Source organism: Balearica regulorum, chromosome 8 (genome assembly GCF_011004875.1).
Source record: "Balearica regulorum gibbericeps isolate bBalReg1 chromosome 8, bBalReg1.pri, whole genome shotgun sequence".
NCBI lineage: Eukaryota > Metazoa > Chordata > Aves > Gruiformes > Gruidae > Balearica > Balearica regulorum.
The window spans coordinates 12,180,744-12,200,705 of record NC_046191.1 but is presented as its reverse complement, the minus strand read 5'-3'; the positions used below and the strand labels follow the sequence as shown (position 1 = coordinate 12,200,705).

Below are 19,962 nucleotides of genomic sequence, written 5' to 3'. Positions count from 1 at the left end.
GAAGAAAGCAATCTACACCTGGGTACTGCCTTCTCTGTGTGCAAGGGAAACTTCCAGTTTTGCGATGAGAGCGGGCAGAGTATTTCTGAAGGAAATTTAAGAAAAAACTGCTAGAAGATCAAAGATTAGACCTTAATGTCAAAAAGATACTAATGAAAAATCCTATCTGTGGACTTAAGAAAAAAGGAGGATGCATTTAAATATGTCAAGACCACCAGGCTATAAGAGTGGTCCAGACGTGAAGCTGGGCAAAGGTGATTAACCTATCAGTTATGATGAGTTCAGAACCGTTCAGTTAAGTATTTAATTTATTTGGGTAAAGATAGAATGGTGTTGCCCCATTTTACAGCAACAATGAAATACTTCCTGTATTTTTGTTAGTAACTGTGAGGATGTTAAATAACAATTATATGTCTTTTTAAATTGGTAACCACTGAAGAGTTTTTAAGAGTTAAATACAGAGTTCTTTTTGTTATTACTGTTTGCTTTTTAACCCTTCTTGGAATGTTGGATAGAACAGCAAATGTTGTGCTGTTCCTGGAAAAGTATGGGAGATGGCAAAGAGGTGGCTGTAAGTCGATTAGCTTGGTTTTGCAGGAAAAACCCTAGGAAGTTATATCTGGAACAGGGCCAGGATGGCAACATAATTGCTATCAGTGATCTTGGATTTTGTGAACATGAAATCTTGTCATGTAGATGAAGGTGGTTTTTTGGGTTTTGGGGTTTTTTTAGATGAACTAGAAGCTTGATTGATAAAGGTAACCTTTTTAAGATAGGCATTAGTTATTTGTCTTGGTCTGTTAGATTCTGATTCTACACAACAGCATTGTAGACATATCCTTTTTAGGAATGGGATGTGTCACACAGCTTTAAAAAGTGACGGTCAGGTTTGAGAATTAGTCCTTTAGTGACACTTATAGCGTAATCCTGCTGCAGGTGTTCGCAGTGGTTAAAACCGATCTGCAGGAAATGTAAAATTACACTAGGACAATTTGCTACAGCCAAAGACTGGGGAAGTATGGAGTGGGAGGACTGGGTCAGTCTAGACCTTTTTGTAGGGCCCTTTTCTGAGCAACCCTTTACTGGAGCCAAATTGAAAGTCAGGCATCTAAGAAGGGACAACAGATCGTGCTTACAAGATGAGGATTATATTCTGAAAACCAATGACTATAAAAAGAGCACTGGAATGATGTACATAAAATCTCTGTGTAAAAGGGACCCTGCTTTGAGCAGCATTAGCTCCGCATGCTGGTCTTCCAGAGTCAGTGCTTTGGAGATTTGGGGAGAAGTTGAAAACGGTTCAGAGAGGTACTGCAAATGTGACTCAAGATCTAGGAGAGATGCCATACCATGAGAGGTGTGATGAGCTCGCTCCGGTTTGTATGGTCAAGAGAAAATTAAGAATGGGCTTTGATCAGTCTACAAGTACTCTGTGGGAACAGGGTCATGAAGAGAAGGGTGCTGGAACAGCTTTGGCTGGTGGAACTGGTTCTTTTATCTCATGCGTAGCGGCTTGTGCTCACCAGTCTGACCCGTTACTGATTATCCACCCAGAGGCAGATGTTTACATGCAGTGGTTTGTCAGTAAGTGAATCACATGCAGATGTGGAAGGGACTGCTGACAGTAGATGGTGCTTTAATTTAGCAGAAAAGAGAAGAATGCGATTAAGTGGTTTGAGGCTAAAACAAACACATCCGTATTCAAAATTGGTAAGAGCTAGCATCCTAACAGTAAGTGGGAAAGGGATAGAGGGGAGTGTCTATGGCTTTGCAGCCTTCGGATTTCAGCATGGCTTTCTTCTTCAAAATGTAAAATGAAGAAAAATCATGGCTCAGAGACAACTGGGTAGAGAAATTACAGTATTTCACCCAACAGTCTTGTTTAGGAGGTCAAACTTTCTTATCATAATCATGAAAAGAGTATATTTTTGTCTGAAATTTCACTTGGCCAGAACTGAACTATGTCTTTTTCCCCTCCTACAGCACCTTTAAAGATTTTGACAAAGCTGTTACCATCTCTGTCACTCAGTTGGGCATACTTGGGGCTGACTCTTTCCCTTCCCTTCTTGACACAATATACTGCCTGAACCAGATCTTGCCTCTGCTTTCTCCTTGTCACCAGAAATGTATTTTTTTTTCTGTGCCATTGTCTATAAAGTTCTTTCTCTGTTGTGATTTGATTATCACAAACAACCACGCATCTTCGGCCCTTAGGGACACGAGCACTGGGCTAATATGCCCGTCTTCTTGAGGAGGATTTTTCTTTTGAAAAGGCTGGGATCTGCAGTGAAACTTTATCTGGGCTGGGGAAGCTGTTCCTGAGCATTTCTTGGTGCTTTTAATTCAGCGCATATCTGCAGCTAATGGCTCTGTCAGCAGGGTAACCCTCAGTGGTTTAGTTGAGTCTTTAAGTGCGCTCCAGCCTTGCTCTGCAAAGACAGACCCCACATAAGCAGAGCTTTTCTCACGCTGGCTCTTTAGACTGATCACAGCGAGGACAGCTTACGAGAGACCAGTCGACTGTTCCTGGGACTAGGAAGGCCGCCTAGCCCAGAGATTTGCTCCAAACAACTGATTGCCTTGGACCCTTTCCGAAAAAAGGCTCTACAGACACGTATTCCTTCAGTGAACTACCAGAGATGGAGGCACGTTGCCAGAAGAGCCAGCTGCGTTTGGGATTAGATGGCTGGAAAGAAGTCCTCTCTCCGTCTTCAAAACGGAATCGCTTTTTAACATCTGCTGCAGAGAGTACTCGTGACTCGCAGTTCCACGAGAAACTGTGCTCTTCCTTCTCTTTCCTGTTTCTTTGCTAATTAAGGTTATTTTCCTTCCCCTTCCTCACCATTGTGTCTCCATATATGTTTCCTACTGGACAGGAATGGGGAGGGGAGTCCTTTTTCTATCCATTTAATGTTTTTCTGTCTTTTGAAGTCTCGTGATAACTGCAGCAATTTTGCACTCAGCAAGGTGAGCACACCCCAGATAACCTGGCAAGATCTGCCTGCACTCAGAAAATTGCTTGGAGAGAGGACTTCCTCACTTAGCCTTTGGTTTATTGTTATTTCAGTGCTAAATGAATAATGAGAAGGTTTAAGTAAACAGATGGGTTTGATTCAAGCCCATCATACCAGGGGTGTGGGGGGAGAGGAGCTGCTTGTCCTGACAGCTCATCTCATTAGGCCACACGTGGTGTGAGGTGTTGAAAGCGGTTTATCACGTGTAATGCCTGGGCATGATGGGGTGAGCTGGGGATCAAGTGAATCTCTGTCCTCCCCTTAATTCTTAATATCCCAAAAGGTTTCCTGTAGTTCTCAGATAGTTGCAAACTAAATACGTGCAGGTTGGTGTGTTTGAAGTTATGTTACAAAAATCACCTCTTGCCTCTGTTTCTTCCACAGTCTCAGCTGCCGGCGATGTATTATTGTGGGAAATGGTGGAGTACTTGCAAATAAGTCGTTGGGGTTAAAAATTGATGACTATGATGTTGTTGTCAGGTGAGTCTTTGCCATCACGGTTTTCTTGTCATATATTCATTTTTTCTGTTGGTTCACATGCTATGCAGGCAAAGGTTAAACCTACACTAGTGACAACATCTATTAGTATGGAAGTATTAACTAATATAGAGGGGGAAAAACAAAGCATGTGTTTGTTATAAATGGTGATCACATCAAAGGATAAAGGCACTCCTCACTCATTCCATTTTCTACAGCTCTGGGAGCGTGCTTTCTCCTATGATCCCACTTGGACCTTCTCTTCATAACTCCTTTCTAAAAGCTGCCTCTCTTGTGATGCCCTTAGGTGGTGAAGCAGTAAAACATACTGTTAGACCTGCTCCCAGATACATCCCCTAGGTAGCTGAGGAAAATAGTATTGGTCATACGTGTGTAGCATTCCCCGGGACCCACACTTCATGGTTAGGCTGGGAAGAACTAAGAACAGAGCAGCATAGGGTCTTAGGAAGCAGTAAACCTCCATGAGTGAGGACCCAGTAATGATTAAACATCTCTGTTTCACTTTGGATGATGATGTTGAATAAGGGAGCAGAAGCAGAGTGGCGTAGGAACGGAAACGACCACAGTCAAAGTTAGGACTTTTGCTTTCACTGAGGAACTGGATCATCGCCATCTCAGAATGCTTGAAAAACGTGCTGATATGTGAAATCACAGGTCTGGTCATAACTCTTAGTAATAAATCTGTCAAGTCAGGGAGGTGTTCTGGGTGACTGGAGATTAACAAACATAATACCTGTACTAATGGAGAGTGAGAGAGAGTGCGTGTGTAGGAGGGAGGGGGGAAGTGCTCTAGGGAGCTACAGACCCATTAGTCTGACTTGAAAATAATGTAGAGCTTTATAGCAGGTTCTGAATCTTGACTAACAAAATATTATGATGGTAAATAGGAAAAGTGGGGTAAACCGCAGTGTAAGTTTATAAAAACTGGTTTAACGTAATCTAAGCTGGTATTTTTTTCCTTGGTAAGATAACTGATTTCATATTAAAGGGAATGTAACTGGTATCATCCGTCTGAACTTTAGTAAACCATGAGACATGGTGGCAAATAGCAAATTCTTAGCTAAGGTGGAAGAAAGAAAAGGATTAGTGAAAGAATTTAAGGCATAGAGAAGGTATCACTTAGCATGGTCTCCTTTCTCTCCCCTGCGCTAGTGATGGGCACATGAGGAAAGAATAGGCTATACATAGAGTAATAAATACCCTCTAACTCTGGACAGAAAAGACCAAGAAGATCCCTTTCAGTCCTTTGTTCCTGTGAATGGTTCCCTGCTTCCCTGACAGTGCTCTGGACACAGGGATGACTGTTCGGAACAGGATGAAACTTTTACAGCCCTTCTTCTAGTTCATCCCACTATCAGTTGCTAGTGAAGAGCTCTTGCTGCTTGTCATAGTCTGGTGACTTGCAGTTATTTGAGCTGAATTAAAATTCAGTTATAGCTTCTTCTTGGGCTCAGACTGTTCAAAAAGTAGCAAGAGAACAGTTTCAATCCATCTGGACTGAGCCACCCACTAAGATTTACATCAGAAAGTCCACTATTTAATTTCCAAATGAAAAGTTCGACCTTTTCTCTCCGCATCAGTAAATCTAAGTCAGTTTGCAAGCTGAGAGGATAAGAGGGCAGCTAAGCACCTGTGCTGTTTGTGGGACGGATAAAGGAGAGAAAAGTCAACTGTAAAGGTTAAATGAAGCCAGGTGCTTGGATGTGGGACTGAGGACGTGAGAACAGACTTCTTAAATGTATCCAACTGCTTCCTTTACTCCTGCGGAAGTCCCTTGTGTATAGCATCCGTTTTCAGGTGTTGCAAAACTCCTGTGAAGGATCAGATTTGGGACCTAGGAGGTGAATTTTAAGGGAAAAAATGTGATGCATTTGTGAACAAAGGAGCGATCCAGCAGTATGTGGAGTTTTTTGACGCACCGTGTCTTATCATGTGAGGATCACTAATTGCAGCAAGAAATTTTGATCTTGTGGTGAAGAGAGTCAGATCAGCTTTGACAGTTCTAAAACAGCTTGGAGTGAGTTAGTTACTGTTGGGATTTTGGTTTTGGTTTTTTTTTTTTCACCGGATATTATCAGATGTCAGTGCAGATGTTACTCCCAGCTGTGACACTGTTTACCTGGCAGGAGCTTCTTGCAGAAGTCATCCATCAGTGCTCTGAAATGCCTCCTTAGAATAGATAGCAGACAAGGGAAAAACAAGTGCGTATCAGAAATTGCTGATTAGAATGAGATAGGGATTCACCTGATGATGATGCTTTAGTCATATTTGGGAGGGTGTTCATGGTACTTAGGTTAAGAGTCAGTGTCTTTAAGCTCCCTGTGTCATCAGTGGATACAGAGATAGAAAAACACTCTGAAAGCTCTTACAGAGAAAACTTCCTGTCCATCATCAGCATCCTAACTGAGGTTTTCTAAAATTTAGCTGTGTTTATAACCACCAACGTGTCCTGCCTGAGAAAGGGTTCAAACTCTGTAGTATGCACCTTCATGAACACGGGTTGTGGCTGCCAGAACTTTTCGGGCTCTGTTGCCTGTGCTGCCCCTGGGGCCGTGCCCGTGGGGCTGACAGTACAGGCTGGTTAACAGGACTCCATCGCTATGACTCCATCAGCAACTCACAGTCTGGCCCTTTGCTGGAGACCCGAGTTCATTTTACTTGGGGAAATGGTTTGTTTTGTTTCCTGTCTAGATGCAAAGTAGGGGTCCCAAATTTTAGGAGCTTTAACAAGATAAGCAGGAAAACAGCAAACCCAGCAGCTGGGGGTGGGGAAAACCCGGCCAAAGAGCTACATGTTGACGTCTGAAATGACTGCAGACGCTAACCTTCCCCTCAACTTCAAGAAGACAGATGAAAATATGTATAACCAGCTTTCTTTATGGTCGTATTTCATTGTATTTATCTCTGTTACCTTTAGGGCCATGTGATTTTACGTTATGTAGGCTTATCTACCCCAAAGAGGCACAATGCTTGAAGTTTAAATAATGTCCATAGCAAAAGTGAGTGACGTGTGAATGCGCCATCAACCTCAGAGGAAAAAGCAAGGGATCAGGCTGGCTGGGAGCACTGTTTTTACAGGCAATCAGATCTAGATACCTCAAAGTCAGGGTACAAAGTGAGGGTTTATAAACCACAAAAAAAAAGGCTTCATCTCCTGTATATGTTGTGGTGGTGCTGATTCTTAAGTTGTTTTCCCTTTAATATTTTATTCCTAATGATAAAGTAAGTATTTTTACTAAAAATACATAGGAATTTATTCTCCTTAATTCTGAATAGAATTTCAGATTGCAGACAGGGATTTTCTTCTACTAAAAGGTTTCCCCACCTAAAATGCTTACCCGGGCTGAAAAAGACAAATCCAGAGCCTCATTAACATTCCTACACGGCAAAATTTGCTGTCCATAAGCACTTTCCAGTATATTGAACTACCCCAAGTCAAGAAGGCTGCAATAATTCAAGCAAGCAATGCTGTTCCATCAGAGGCTGCTGTTTGATGTCAGCAAGATTTGTGTTCCAAGTTACTTGACAATTCCTCAGCTTTGGGTTTCTAGTTTTTAATAGAAGTTCCGAATAACTTTAATGTCATGAAAGTCATCATTGCTGTTGACACCAGAGCAGATTTTTTTTTTTTTTAAGAGAAAAAAACTTTGTCCCTGAGGCAGATTTTAACAAAAGCACGGCTAAACACATAACATTCCCTTAGAAATCAGTGTGCCCAAGAGCAAAGCTCTGTGTCTGCTTGGGTGTTTTCAGAGTGGGATGCACTTCCACAGCAGAAACTCCTCTGAGTCAGTGAGACCGCAGCGGTGCTGAGCCTTACCCCAGCTGTGCAGCCCAGCCTCTTCCTTTGCATTGGCATTGCAGGGCAGCTCGCCCTCTGGATGGGCCAGTTTGGGGAATTAAACCAGGTGGAGATTGTTCCTTTGTTTTTTTGAAAATTATTAGCTGGCTTAGTTTCCTAAACAATCTCACTGCAGTTAAGATGAGCAGTATAAGCTCTGGACTGGGGCAGGAGCATGAGACCGGTTTCAGTCCTCTATTTCAGCCCAGCCTTGCAGAATCCAAGTAAGATAATCCTAGGAGTAATGGGGTGTTAAAATATTAATGCTTAGTTTATAAATCTGAATTTGCAAGGACAATATTTTTCAGTTTCCTTTTCCAAAGCTTCCAACCCAATTTAAATCACAAGAGTAGATAGGCAGAAATTGTTTGCATTATATTCAATGAAATCACTTAAATAGCTTTAATTAAACTATTGTCACTTGGTCTAAAGCTGCATAAATGTGATGAAGACCTGCAAGAGTTAACATTTGCTGCTGTAACAGCTGCGTACAGGGAGCTCTTGCCTGGCAGTGAGTGCTCTCTCATCAACACGCACGAGTGTAAGTGGGAATCCATGACAGTGTCTTCTCTGGTTGCCCTGCAGGCTGAACTCGGCTCCAGTGAAGGGCTTTGAAAAAGATGTGGGTGGCAAGACAACTCTCCGGATCACATATCCTGAAGGTGCAATCCAGAAGATGGAGCAGTATGAGAAGGATTCCCTGTTTGTTCTGGCAGGATTCAAATGGCAAGATTTCAAGTGGCTGAAATACATTGTTTACAAGGAGAAAGTGGTAAGAACGCTGTCACTGACATTGTGAAGGTCACCTAATTACAAACGGCAGGCAGACATGATATCACAGTCAGATTTGCCATGTTTTGGTCTGAGGAGAGTTTCTCTGTGTGTCCTGCTGCATTTACCTCCACGGACTTCAGCTTTAATTAAATATGTTTTACAAAGACCTCTCTCTGTAACCTGACCTTGCATCACAGATGAGGCGTTCTATTCAAGATTATGTTGGTGTGTACTATGAACAATGAATTTATTTTTCATTTATTTTAAAGAGTATATAAAAGGAACAGATTTCACATGGATTTTTATGGGCTCTTACGATTTAATAGCAGAGGAAGGAAAAGTGCAAGGGGAAGAAATGGGAGTTTGGGGGTAAGGATGTGATGGCACAGGAGGGAAGGAGGAGACAGCAGCAGCGCAGCTTGTTGAAAAGGCTACAATCCACAGACTTAGTGTGACCACCTGAATACGACAAGTCGTCATATTTTGCTCTGACATTGCTATACTGAGATTAGTGATTTGTGTTTGACTAAAGTATCACCCAGAAGAACAGTATCAAATCTAATTTTAAAACACTGAGATGGTGAACCCATTGCTTTCCCCGTGTAAATATTTTGTCGCAATCAGTTGCATTAGTGCCTTTCTGAAGTACCATGGACCTGATACTAGTCAGGGTTGTTCTCTGTAATTCACCCATCCTAAATGGAATCAGGCTGTCATCAATGACTTCTCATTCAGTGGATGTCATGAAATATAGAATAAATGTCCTCCATTTGGGTGCAGATCTTGTTTTACAAATCTTATATATCTGTTTTCAAATGCTCTTTAATGATTTTTCAACAAATAACCAGACAAACGCATTAATGTTCAGAGGATGGAATGTTATGTCGTGTGTTTAGAGACAGAGAGAGGAGGTTGGCAGCTCACCATATGCAGAATGAAACAGCCTGGGAATATAATTGTGTACGGTTGTTACATAGATGGCCTTAAGGGCTCATACTTTGCTCTTGTCTCACACTGGCACCAACTTGCAATTATTTTCCTGGTATCAGACGGATGAAGTTACCTGTCAGCCTCTGGGCAAGCACAAGCGGGCTTTCTTGACATGAATAATTGAGTCAAAAGTCATTTTCTTTCATTTATGTCATGCTCTTGTTCTTCATTCTGGGCAAGGGAAAGCCTTGGCAGTGTCAGTGCCCTGCAACCTGAACGCAGTTGTACGGACTCCTAGTGTTTAGCTTGAAGTTTAAAGGATGGATTGATTTGCTTCAAAACAAATTGAATTTCCACCTGATGCTTACAGTCATGCAGTTATCACTAGATTCTAATGGGGTATCCCCTGCTCCTGGAAAGATGTAGCAAATAGTTTGTTAAAACTTGCTAGAAGACTGGGGAGAGCGACTGCAGGAATCTTACCTGAGTGCTTCAGTGCCCAGCCTGGCAGAGAGCAGAGAGAACTTGAGGGGTTTTTATTGCATGTTACTTGAAGGCTCTTGTGGTTGGCTCCTTATCGTTCATTTCTGTGCAATAAACACTCAATTTTTTTAGTTCTTGTAGGTGATGTTTTCCAGATCTCTTAATTCCTGTTGTTCTTTTGAATGCCTGCGGTTGATTCATCTTTTTCATAAAGAGCAGTGCCCAAAAATGTACAGAGTGCAGCAAATAGAGAGGAGCAAATAGCTACTTCACTAGCCTCGCAGTTCTCGTTCTTTATACATCCGCTCTTTTGTCTATCTTTTCCTCAGTGGCATGGGATTGAAGGTGAGTGTCCATTTTCTTGAGACTTCCAGGTCCCGGGAAGAACCGAAGAGCAGTTGCCTCCCCGGCTCCGCACCCTGTGTTTGTGCCGTTGGCTCTTTCTGCCATAGAGCAGCACCGTGCGCTTATCTCTACCGATTCTTTCTTCCAGAGCACTGCTCCAGTTTGCCAAGTCCTTTGGCAGAGCTTTCCAGCATACCTGCCGTTCTTTCCAGATTCATGTCCTCTGCAATTTAATAAACATACTTCTTACTCCATCATCCAGGTTCATAATGAAAACACTAAACAAAGTTGGTTCCTAGGCAGACCCCAAAGTAATAACATCCTTCAATTTCTGTAGTGAGCCCACGAGAACTCCTCCTGGATAGTTTTTTGGCCGCTTCCAAACTTGTATCACAGTAGTATCGTTAATAACGTTTTTTGGCATGTTTGTGAAAGTGGTATGTCAGAAGCCTTATGGAATTCCAGTTCATGTCTTGCTTCTCCCCTATGATACTTTTTTTCCTGTATAAAGAAATACTTTTTTTTTTCAATAACGATTCACTCTTGACAAATCCACCTGGGTTGCTACTCATCTTTGTTATTTTTTTTCAGGTCCCTACAAATAATTAATCTTGCTATTCTGAGAACTGAAATCATAAATCAACTCTTTTCCCTTTTTTGCCTTCTTAAGGCTAGGCACTACTTTTGTCTGTTTTTCAGTCCTTTGACACCCTACCTGTTCTACACAAGTTCCCAAAGGGAATCATTGCTGGGTTTGAGGCTGCTGAGCCAGTTCACTGAATACTGTAGGATGCAGTCCAGGTGACTGGAAAACATTTGTCTTGTCCTCTCTAGTCTGATCTCTCTCTATTTGAGGCTGAGATCTTGCTGTCACTGGCGTTAGCTGCAAGCAGGTGGCTAGCACAGCTGCTTTTTCTAGTGGAGATTGATGCAAAAAGTGCTCTCTCTTAGCTAGAAGTGACCCAATGGAGAACTAACAGTGCTATGGGATAAGGCGTAGGCATCTGTTTGTTCTGGTAGTGAGTGTTAGTATTTTTATCAGTGTGTGGTAAATTCAAAATGACAAATGGCTGCCCAGTGCTCTCTGTGCAGAGTTTCTGTTTCTCTCTCAGCTGATTTTCCAGAGAAAAGGGACTTTCTTCTTTTCCTGGATTCATCTAGAGGCACTTGCTTGACATAGGAGCTCTGTATCCCCGCTGCAAACCAGCGGTTGCAGTCGGCAGTCTGACCTCAGGATGGAGATAAAGGAAGTAGCAGCATCCTGCTAAAGAACACAACTGCTGTGGAAGTAGACACATTCCTCAAAAAAAAATTGGGCCAAACTCTGCACTCTGATGTTTCCTTTGCCCCTGAATGTTGATGGCAACTGCATGTGTCCATGGTAGTTTCACAGATGGGCTCTGAGGCTTTCTGAATTCCTTCAGACACTAGACCTGGGGCTGCTTGGACCTGCTTCACCAGAGATTCTGGGCCAGGTACTAGGATCCTTATTTAGTGCTCTCTTGATTAAGTGAAATCAAAGGGAGTTTGTCTGAGAAAGTATGTGAAAGGCAAATGGCTATTTATTGCTGGGGTCAGTGGTCAGATAAGCTTATTCTCCCTGCAGCTGAGAGGGATTTGCTCTGTGTTATGTTAGTCTTTTGGCAGCACTTGCATACTGAGGAAGGGATAAGTACTTTGTAGAGAGGAGGATTTTCAGGAGATATTATAAGGAAGAAGAATCAGTGTGATGCAGAAGCAGCAGCAGAACGGTGAGGCAGAGGATATATTACATACAGTCTGGTGCGACAGCCTTCCTGAGATCTGCATGATTCCTCCGTGCCTGGAGACACTATGCAGAAAGAGGAGCACTGGAATGTGGACCAAAGAAAAAGTAAAGGCTCAGTTCCTTTTATTTCACACTAAAAATGAAATCTCTAGACGCAAATAAAAACTTGAGAGAAAAGATTAATCTAGGAAAAGGACAGGTTTGACTAAATATTCATACTGCCTTATCAGCAAAACAAAGGTAGTCTCCATCACAGAGCTCTGGGTGAGCTGGCACTCAAAACTGTGAGTCTGGTAGCAAGTTAGGGCAGTGCCGTATCACTGGTGAGTATAGACCTGCCTATAAGAAAGGGAAAGGTGGATGAACCTGGGCAACCCGGTAATCTGATTTCAGTCATTTAATAAGCATTAGAATAAACTGAAGGAGAAAATAATTGCACTCGTTGCAAGTAAAAGGAGGTAAAAGGGGTGTGGGATGCAGAAAGGTGACATGCTCAGCAGAGGGGAGGATTGCACCATGCTGACCTAATATGTCAATGAACAAGTGGAAAGGAAGTGGGTTGGAGTCCCACAGCCCACTGTCGCAGGAACCCAGGGTTATTGCAGAAGGGTCACAGATGTGAGTCGTTCGTGCGTCTGTGGTGACTGGTCTGGCAGTGCTGACTTGCAGTCATTGCTGCGAGAGCCTGCTGATGCTTCCAGGCACCCCTCCTCTGATGAAACGGCTGCTGCTAGTGCATCCCCAGAGGTGCATTACTCATAGACAGTCACTCAGAACAGTTACACTCTCTCCTGGACTGTTCTTTTTGCTAAGAGACATTACCCGTAGGTATTGTGATCCACCCTGCCTGCTTCCCACTGCTGTACTGTCTTGCATCACCCCAGGTCTCTCAGTGACAGAAACTCTTCCTGAATACCCAGAGTACCAGAGGAGTTGTAGGGGGAGAGAGGCTTGGCCATATACTGCTCTTCTCTATTCAAATAATGGTCAAAAGGTGAAGGTTTCTCTGTTGCATTGAGGGTAGATGCTTCCTGAAACAAACGGAGGAGTTTACAAGTGCCAATTATGCAAACCAGCCATCACAGCCTGGCGCTGAGGCTGATTCCAGGGTGGGTTTTTTGCCCATCATTAGTGAATCAGGAGCTGTCTTGCTTGCTGGGGCTCACTTCCCTGAACATCTGGCACACGGTGGTAAAGCAGCCAAGTGAGGGCAAAGGTTTCACTAGAAATTGGCAGCTCACAAGCTTCCTTCTCATGCAGTAATGAGCCTGCGGATGCTTCCAGCAGGAATCTCTGCAGCCTTTGCCAGGAGGAGTCACTTGTGCAGCAAGTGCCTGCGGCACCTTGAAGCTCTCTTTAATAGTGAAAGTCATAGGAGCGAGTGAGCACCTGCCTGTGAGCAAGGCCAAGTTCAGTTGTCTGTCCCTTGCAGGGGCATGCCTCTGACAACTTGCACACAGCAGTGATGCCATCTGAAAAGCAGCCGTCCTCCAGCAGATGTTGACACTCCAGCAGCAGGCACGACATAACCCCTCCTCCTTTGTCACAGCATGTGGTGCTGCTTGTGGAGATCTTGTGGATGTGGCAGCAGCGGAGATGATTTTTATTTTTTTTATAAACTTTTTTTTGGGACCTACATTTCTGCTTTAAGTCAACGGGTTTCTTCTAGTCCTGCTAAAATGTACGTTACAATACCTTCCTGCCTTGATCAGCCTGTGTTACTGTGCGAGAGCCAAGGACGGACTGCTGCCAGAGCCCTCACTGCCTGCTGAGCTTTTGTTTAGAACTTCTCTTCTTCCATTAGTTAATGGCCTTGTCATGCTACGTGTTTGCTAGGGCAGACTGTGAACGTCACAGCCTTGTAGTACACTGTGGATTCCTTGCATTCTGAACTAGCCTTGCCTGTAGGCTGTTTTGCATCCCTGAAAAAAACCTGAGAAGCCACCACGCTCCTCCTGTCGGCTTGAGGGAAATAGTGAGGCTGTGAATCCGTTCTTGCTGTCCAACCCCAAGTAAAACTTCATCCACATGCGTGTATTTCCAGCTTGTTTGGAACTTGAGCTCAGCACTTGAGCAGGTGGTTTCTCTGAGCCTGGGCTAAGGAGGGAGAACGTGTTTTTTCCAATGCTGTCACTTGCCTTTGGTGACAAATGGAGTGGCCACTGCCACCGGCACTTTCACTCCAGAGTCTGCTTCTGAGTTGCAAATATTTTCTTTCCCTTTCCTCCTCCCAGAAGCTTGTTGCTTTAAAATATTTTGCATACAGTTGGTCTTTTCAGTTTTTAAAGGACTGTGAGAAAGACTTTTCATCTGGGTTTGGTGCACCTGTAAATCCACCACTAGTTTTCTTAATGCATTATGAATTCCAGACTTGATTACAGATTTGGGATGCCTGATCCTGTGCTGAGACAGCTCTAGTCCACTTGCTTAGAGCTGTGCCTGGGGAGGCATTGCCTTGTGTCCTCCTGCTCTCCTTGGACTCAGGTGGAAGGGGGCAGAAGCTGGACTTGCTGCCTCATCATAAATGAGAAGAAACGTCTGAATTGGGAAGTCAGCTTAAGGGTTGTCCTATTTCTTTCACAAATTTGAGTTTTCACCTAAATAGCAATTTACAACTAATCCCTTCAGAAGTATAATATAGGAGGACATGGTTGGCGAGTAAGGCAGCCAGCGTGCATAAAGGACATGATGAGGCTTGCACTGGGGAAGAGGCAGAAAGCCTTTTCAGTGGTGAGTGTCCTGTGGTCCTAGCACGCAGTGCAAAAGGCCACTTCCACTCACAGAGTCGGGGGGGGGGATTTTTAGGAGCAACTGATAGCAGAGAATACCTTATCACATCATGAGGATGGTTCAGTGCTTCAGTCAAGGCAACTGAACCGTTACTAAATGTTGAAGCAGAGAAAATGCCTGTAATGAAGCAAAAATGTGAGGCAGACTCTTCTGGCTCCTACCAAGTCTCTGACTGAGAAGAAGAGGCGGGAGAGTCTGAATGATGTAGTCCGTGGAGAATATTCAGTATTCCTTTGACAGAGAGTAGCTGGGAGTTAGTTTGTCTTTCTGGGATGATTCTTGGGACAACATTGAATTTTTTTGTAGGGTTTTGATCTCTCTCTGGCTGTGCAGAAGGCTAGTCTGCACTGCCTGAGGGGTTGTGCTCCCACGGTCGGGACCTGCTTCCCCATTGCAGTGCATCAATGGGAATGGCCCAAGGGAGCCAAGGAAGACTTGCATATTAAAAAATAAATTCTTCTTTGTGACTGGTCTAGGAGACCAGAGCCATTTCCAGAAGACATAAGGAGAAGTATGAACACTGGTGCCCTATGAGAGAAGGTGAGCCAGGCTGGAAAATATATAGGTATGCTATATAAAATCTTGTCCCTGCTGACCAGAAGAGGGAGAACACCTTAGTTCTGTATTGTATAGCTTTTAACAAGCTTTCAGGTAGCACTGTGGTGAGGACCATACAGGAACCTCGGTAGACAAATGACCCAGTTTGCAAGATGGGCCTTGGGGGAGACTTCCTGGACAGATTCCCAAAAGAAGGTTGTTGGTATGGAAAGTGCAGGCTGGAGCTTGCCCTTCATACATACCTGTATGCAACAGCATAATAAGATTAGGCAGGTCACTACATAGCTGAGAGCTGTTCCCACCCAGGCGTACGTAGTGTGTCTGTAAGTACACTGTCAAGCGTCAGCTGGTGACAGGGGCTGCTCTGATGCAGTTGCAGTGTGTCTACGTAGCATTTAATATTTTCAGATAGATGCATGCTGGACAATAAAACTTGTCGACCTGGATTGGGTAGTTATCATATCCACAAGTAGGCACGTTCACCTAAGCTTCTGGGGTAGATGAAGAAAGTAAAAAATATCCCTAAGTACACTATTTTCTGGATGAAAAAAATTCCAAGTATCAAAAGTTTGAGAAGTGTCTGTATTCGTAGGAATTACATTATTGATTACCCCAGTTTTAGACAGTTTCTACTTAAAAATTAAGTTGGTATGCCTGCCATTCCAGTCATTCCCACACCATGCATGGCTTTTGTCCCTTTTTTGTCCCTTGTTTTGCTTGCTATTACCTAACTCCAGTCTTCCCTGTGCTATACTTCCTATTAAAAGATGAGAAGCATTTACCCATGCTAGGCTTCAGTAGTCCTTGAAGAACCTTTATCCCACATTTGCCAAGACAGCAGCATCACCGTTTCTGGCTCAGTAATCCTAGCTGTGACATGAAAATCGGAGAGCTCCAGTCAGATTTTTATTCTTCTTTAGTTCCTTTTCCTTCACATCATTCTTAAATGAAAAGACCCAAGCAGAATTTACCCCCTGAAGAGACTGAATCACTGCCCTAGTAGGAAATCCTTTCTGGGATTGCCTCACTATCCTGCTTTATCCTGAGACAATTTCTTCCTAAAATTGTCATCCTCTAATCTCTTCTGACATCTGCTGCCATCCAACTGGCAGTTGCTGTCCTTTCCTAGACATTTGATTACTCCTTCCTTCTTCATCCATGACTCAACCAAAGTCAAAAAAGATGGATAATTTAAAGAGTTGCAGTTTTTCCACGTCTCTTCTTTTGAAAAGCCAACATGAGCGACATCCAACTGAAGAGCTAGTGCAGCTGTCTAGAAAAGCCATCGGGAGGGTGTACATTTGCTCACCCTCTTTGGCAGGCTCTGGCAGTATTCAGACATCAATATTATGCAAATCGTGGTAGGTGCATTTCAAGGTCATAGTGCATGTAAACTCAGGTTATACTGGTTAGCTGCATTGATCAAAGATAGGCTTGGAATATCTGAGGCAATGTAAAGAAATTCATTCCAAATCTGATGCTGATCTTAATGAAAAACACAATTCCATGAACAGCAGAGCTAACGAAATTGTCCGATTGCCTGTGGATTTATGTCCTGCTCCCTCATGCCTCCCTCTTGCACCACAATACTCTCACATTTCCCCCACCTCATAAATACTCCGTATGCTCTGTCCTCCCTTTGATCCCTGACTACTGCCTGGTGGTTGCACGCTGGCCAAGACATGCATGTTCGCTGGTCCAAACATACATGGTTGTCCACCTGGCAGACCAAATGAGCAGATAGGTGCTGAGCTCACATGGCATCATCTCCACCTGGCCTCACACGCAGACATGTGGGTGTCTCTTCCATCCAGACGTACATGGCTTTACCACCAGTGCAGCCCGTGCCTGCTGAGGATATTGCATTGCCCACGTGTGCAGCAGATGTTCCTCTGTACCGGAGCAAGGTTTTGTGAATCCAGCACATGGAAAATGTCAGAGGACTGAGACATCACCCCGAGGGTATCAGCTATTCATGCGCGTGTGAGTGGAATAAAGATGTTCTGTGTTAACACTTTGGTAAAGAACTACAGGAATCATGTGAAGTCTGCAAAGCCTCCCTTAGTCTAAGAGATTTGAGTTCAATTTATTTAGCTTATGCATGAGACTTTGGGGAGATTTACATGTAGTCTCTATCTACCTAGAGGGAACATTTTTTCTCAGAAGACTTTTTAATTTAGTAGGAAGAAGTATATCTAAAGCTATGCAAACGACCAAAAAAGGCAGCACTTTTATATCAGTATAATTATTTTTGCTACGTCTGCCCTACAGGCTTGATGAATTTACTCTTGAAGTCTTAAAATCAAGACTGGATATCTTGGTAAAGTTCTGCTCAAGCAATGTACGAGTGAAGGACTGGAAGAAGTTGCTGGTGGTGGGAGCACTGCTCCCTGCTGTGCAGGGCGTCCAGGAGGATGTCGGCAGGATCTCTCTTGGCCATTCGAGCAGTGCTGATAAGAAATATCAGAATGTGGTGGCTAGGAGCTGAAGCTACATAAAACTGGCCTGGACAGATGCAATTTCCTAGAAATCTGCACTTATGATACTCGAATGACATACTTGCAGAGGTGAGCACTGACTGCTGACACCTTTTTCTGAAAGACAGACTTAATCCAGTATCTGGGAAAGTTCTCTTTCCTGGGAGTACCCAGGATGGGGCTACATTCTTGTGTTGCCTTCTCGCCATCCTGTTCTGTGACTCTGGGCACCCCTGTCCTCACTCTTTATGACCCGTTTGTTGACTATGAGGAGCAGGATAGCAGGTCAGTAATACCCTTGACAGCTTTTCATGACAGTAAGTTATTTGCTTCACAGCAAATTTTTTTCTTGCTGGGGCCCAAGGGAGAAGGTTTCGTTGATCCCAGAGGTAAGCAACCTTTGGCATAACAAAACTCCCCAGAAGATCACTTCGGAAAGCATTGCAACACCACAGGATGCTCTTGAGTTCACCCATGTGCAGTATGAAGACTCACAGAGGAGGGGAAAAACACTGATTTGATTTTGTAAATAAAATCACATGCTTTCTATCAGTGGCTGAAAAGAGAGTTCCCTTTCGCAGCTCCAGGAATTTTGCTATCTGCATTTTTTCTTTAAACTGAAGAAAAAGGAAAAAAAAAGGTCTGAACAGTAAATATTTATCCAAGATGTGTGGTTGTTAATATGATCCAGTCTTCAGTCATTTTGAATGGTGTCATGATGACAGATGTTAATTCAGAAAGGAATAGATTGGACGATTTATGCCTGAAACACATGTGTTCCTTGGCGGACTCCATGGATTTCTTGCATAGTTAGTGCTGTCTGAGCAATTTGTAACATTTTCTCTGCCTCGAAGCACCAAGGGCTCCAGGACAGGGGGTTGACCTATACCTCCAGTTTGCTATAATAAACACTGAGGTAACTAAACTCCCCGTGTGCTTTTATCTTCCTAAATTTGTCTGTCCCTTTGTGCTGCAGCTGTGTGTGGTGCTTCTGGTTCTTCCCAAGAAGAACAGCAGCTTCTTTCTGCAGAAGAGCAGGATGCTCCTGTGTGCGCACGGTGCAAATCCCTGACCTCCTCCCCCTCTAGATCCAGCTTCCCTCCTACCTTAACACTCGCAGTTATTTAAAGCGAACACTTGTCCTGACAACAGAAATGAAAATAAACCAAGCCCTGTGAAGGTAGTAAGCCAGAGAGAGATTCTGGGAAGACCTCAATTTTTTTTTTTTTGGTAGTATTTGTATTCTTACAGTTGCAAATTTATGGGATACACCTAAGGGTGTTTCTTCTCAGTTAAGGCCAGGTTTGTAAAACTGTTAGTATCTTATTTTTTTAATCAGAGACATAAAATTGAAGGTAAATGGCCAAGCTGTTGGGTGCACAAAGCTTTTGCTAGGTCTACTCAGAAGTGTATCTCAGCTGGTCCATCAGTCGTGTTCTGGCCATTTGCCATGAAATGAACTTTGCCCACAACTGATGAGTACAGAAAATACTGAGCCTGGACCAGACAATCAGCGCTTTGACTATTTGGAAAAAACTCTTAAATGTAAATGTTCTGTTTGGATTACAGTTTATTTAAATTCTCATCTTTTTAAGAATATTAAATAATGTTACTTAAAAACTCTTCTGTTGTAAAACACCTATTATTAATGCAAGTCTAGAAAATAAAGTAGGGCAGGAAGTCCCTGGCATCTTCCCAGCCTCTTGTCGTTTTGACCTTTCTGCTTTCTCCTAAAGGATGCTGAATAATTTGTATATATTCTATACGAACACTCAGTGAACATACAAATTATTTGGCTTCTTGTCTCAGCAAAGATGCCAAAATAGGAGAAGACAGATTTTCTGTGTACTCTTGCTGTAAAAACAATGTAAAAATTTCCCTAGAGACTCACTTTGAGATAACTTCGGAAAGCGATGAGGGTTTCTAGGCCATAATTCTTCCTGTGGTGATCCTTTAGCTTTTTTTGTTGTCATGTGCCAAGAGTTTAGTCTAAATATGTGTTGTTTAATGAGACATTGTTTGTATTCAAACTCATGAACCAGTTCAGCTCCCTAAAAAAGACTTTGCTGATGGGTGTCCTCAGATGCCCTGGGATGCCCTCATGCTTTGTCACCAAAGCCTGCAAAGACAGCTTTTTTTTTTTTTGGCTTTTTTTTTTTTCATTCAGGCACACTGGTGGGAGTGGAGCAGGTAGCTGTGTGCTTGTAGTTGGGATCACGTCATATTTTCTGTTACAAGCAACTGGGAAAACGCACTTATTTTATTACACTGTCACCTTTGAGCTGATGTTTTCCATGCCACGTGTTTGGCCCAGCTGGAAAGTTCAGCTAAAATAACTTAGCTGTCTCTTAGGATGAGACTACTGAAAACGCATAGTTTTATCCCTTTTTTTAAAAAAAAAAAAAAGTCTCCCACTCTGTTTTGCTGAGATACTCCAATCCTTGAGGGCAGCGGCTGGGAATCAGTGAGGCTGTGTTACCATGG

At 43.2% G+C, this 19,962-nt stretch overlaps 1 protein-coding gene across 5 annotated transcripts in view; it reads left to right on the top strand.

The window, feature by feature from the left end:
• The window catches only part of ST3GAL3 (ST3 beta-galactoside alpha-2,3-sialyltransferase 3), a 183,659-nt gene that overhangs the window by 127,255 nt on the left and 36,442 nt on the right, over positions 1-19,962 (top strand). For all 5 annotated transcript variants that reach the window (XM_075759621.1, XM_075759619.1, XM_075759618.1 and 2 more), the window contains 2 exons: positions 3,399-3,494; positions 7,939-8,125. In XM_075759621.1, the coding sequence (XP_075615736.1) occupies positions 3,399-3,494; positions 7,939-8,125 (283 nt within the window). The remainder of the gene's footprint in view (positions 1-3,398; positions 3,495-7,938; positions 8,126-19,962) is intronic.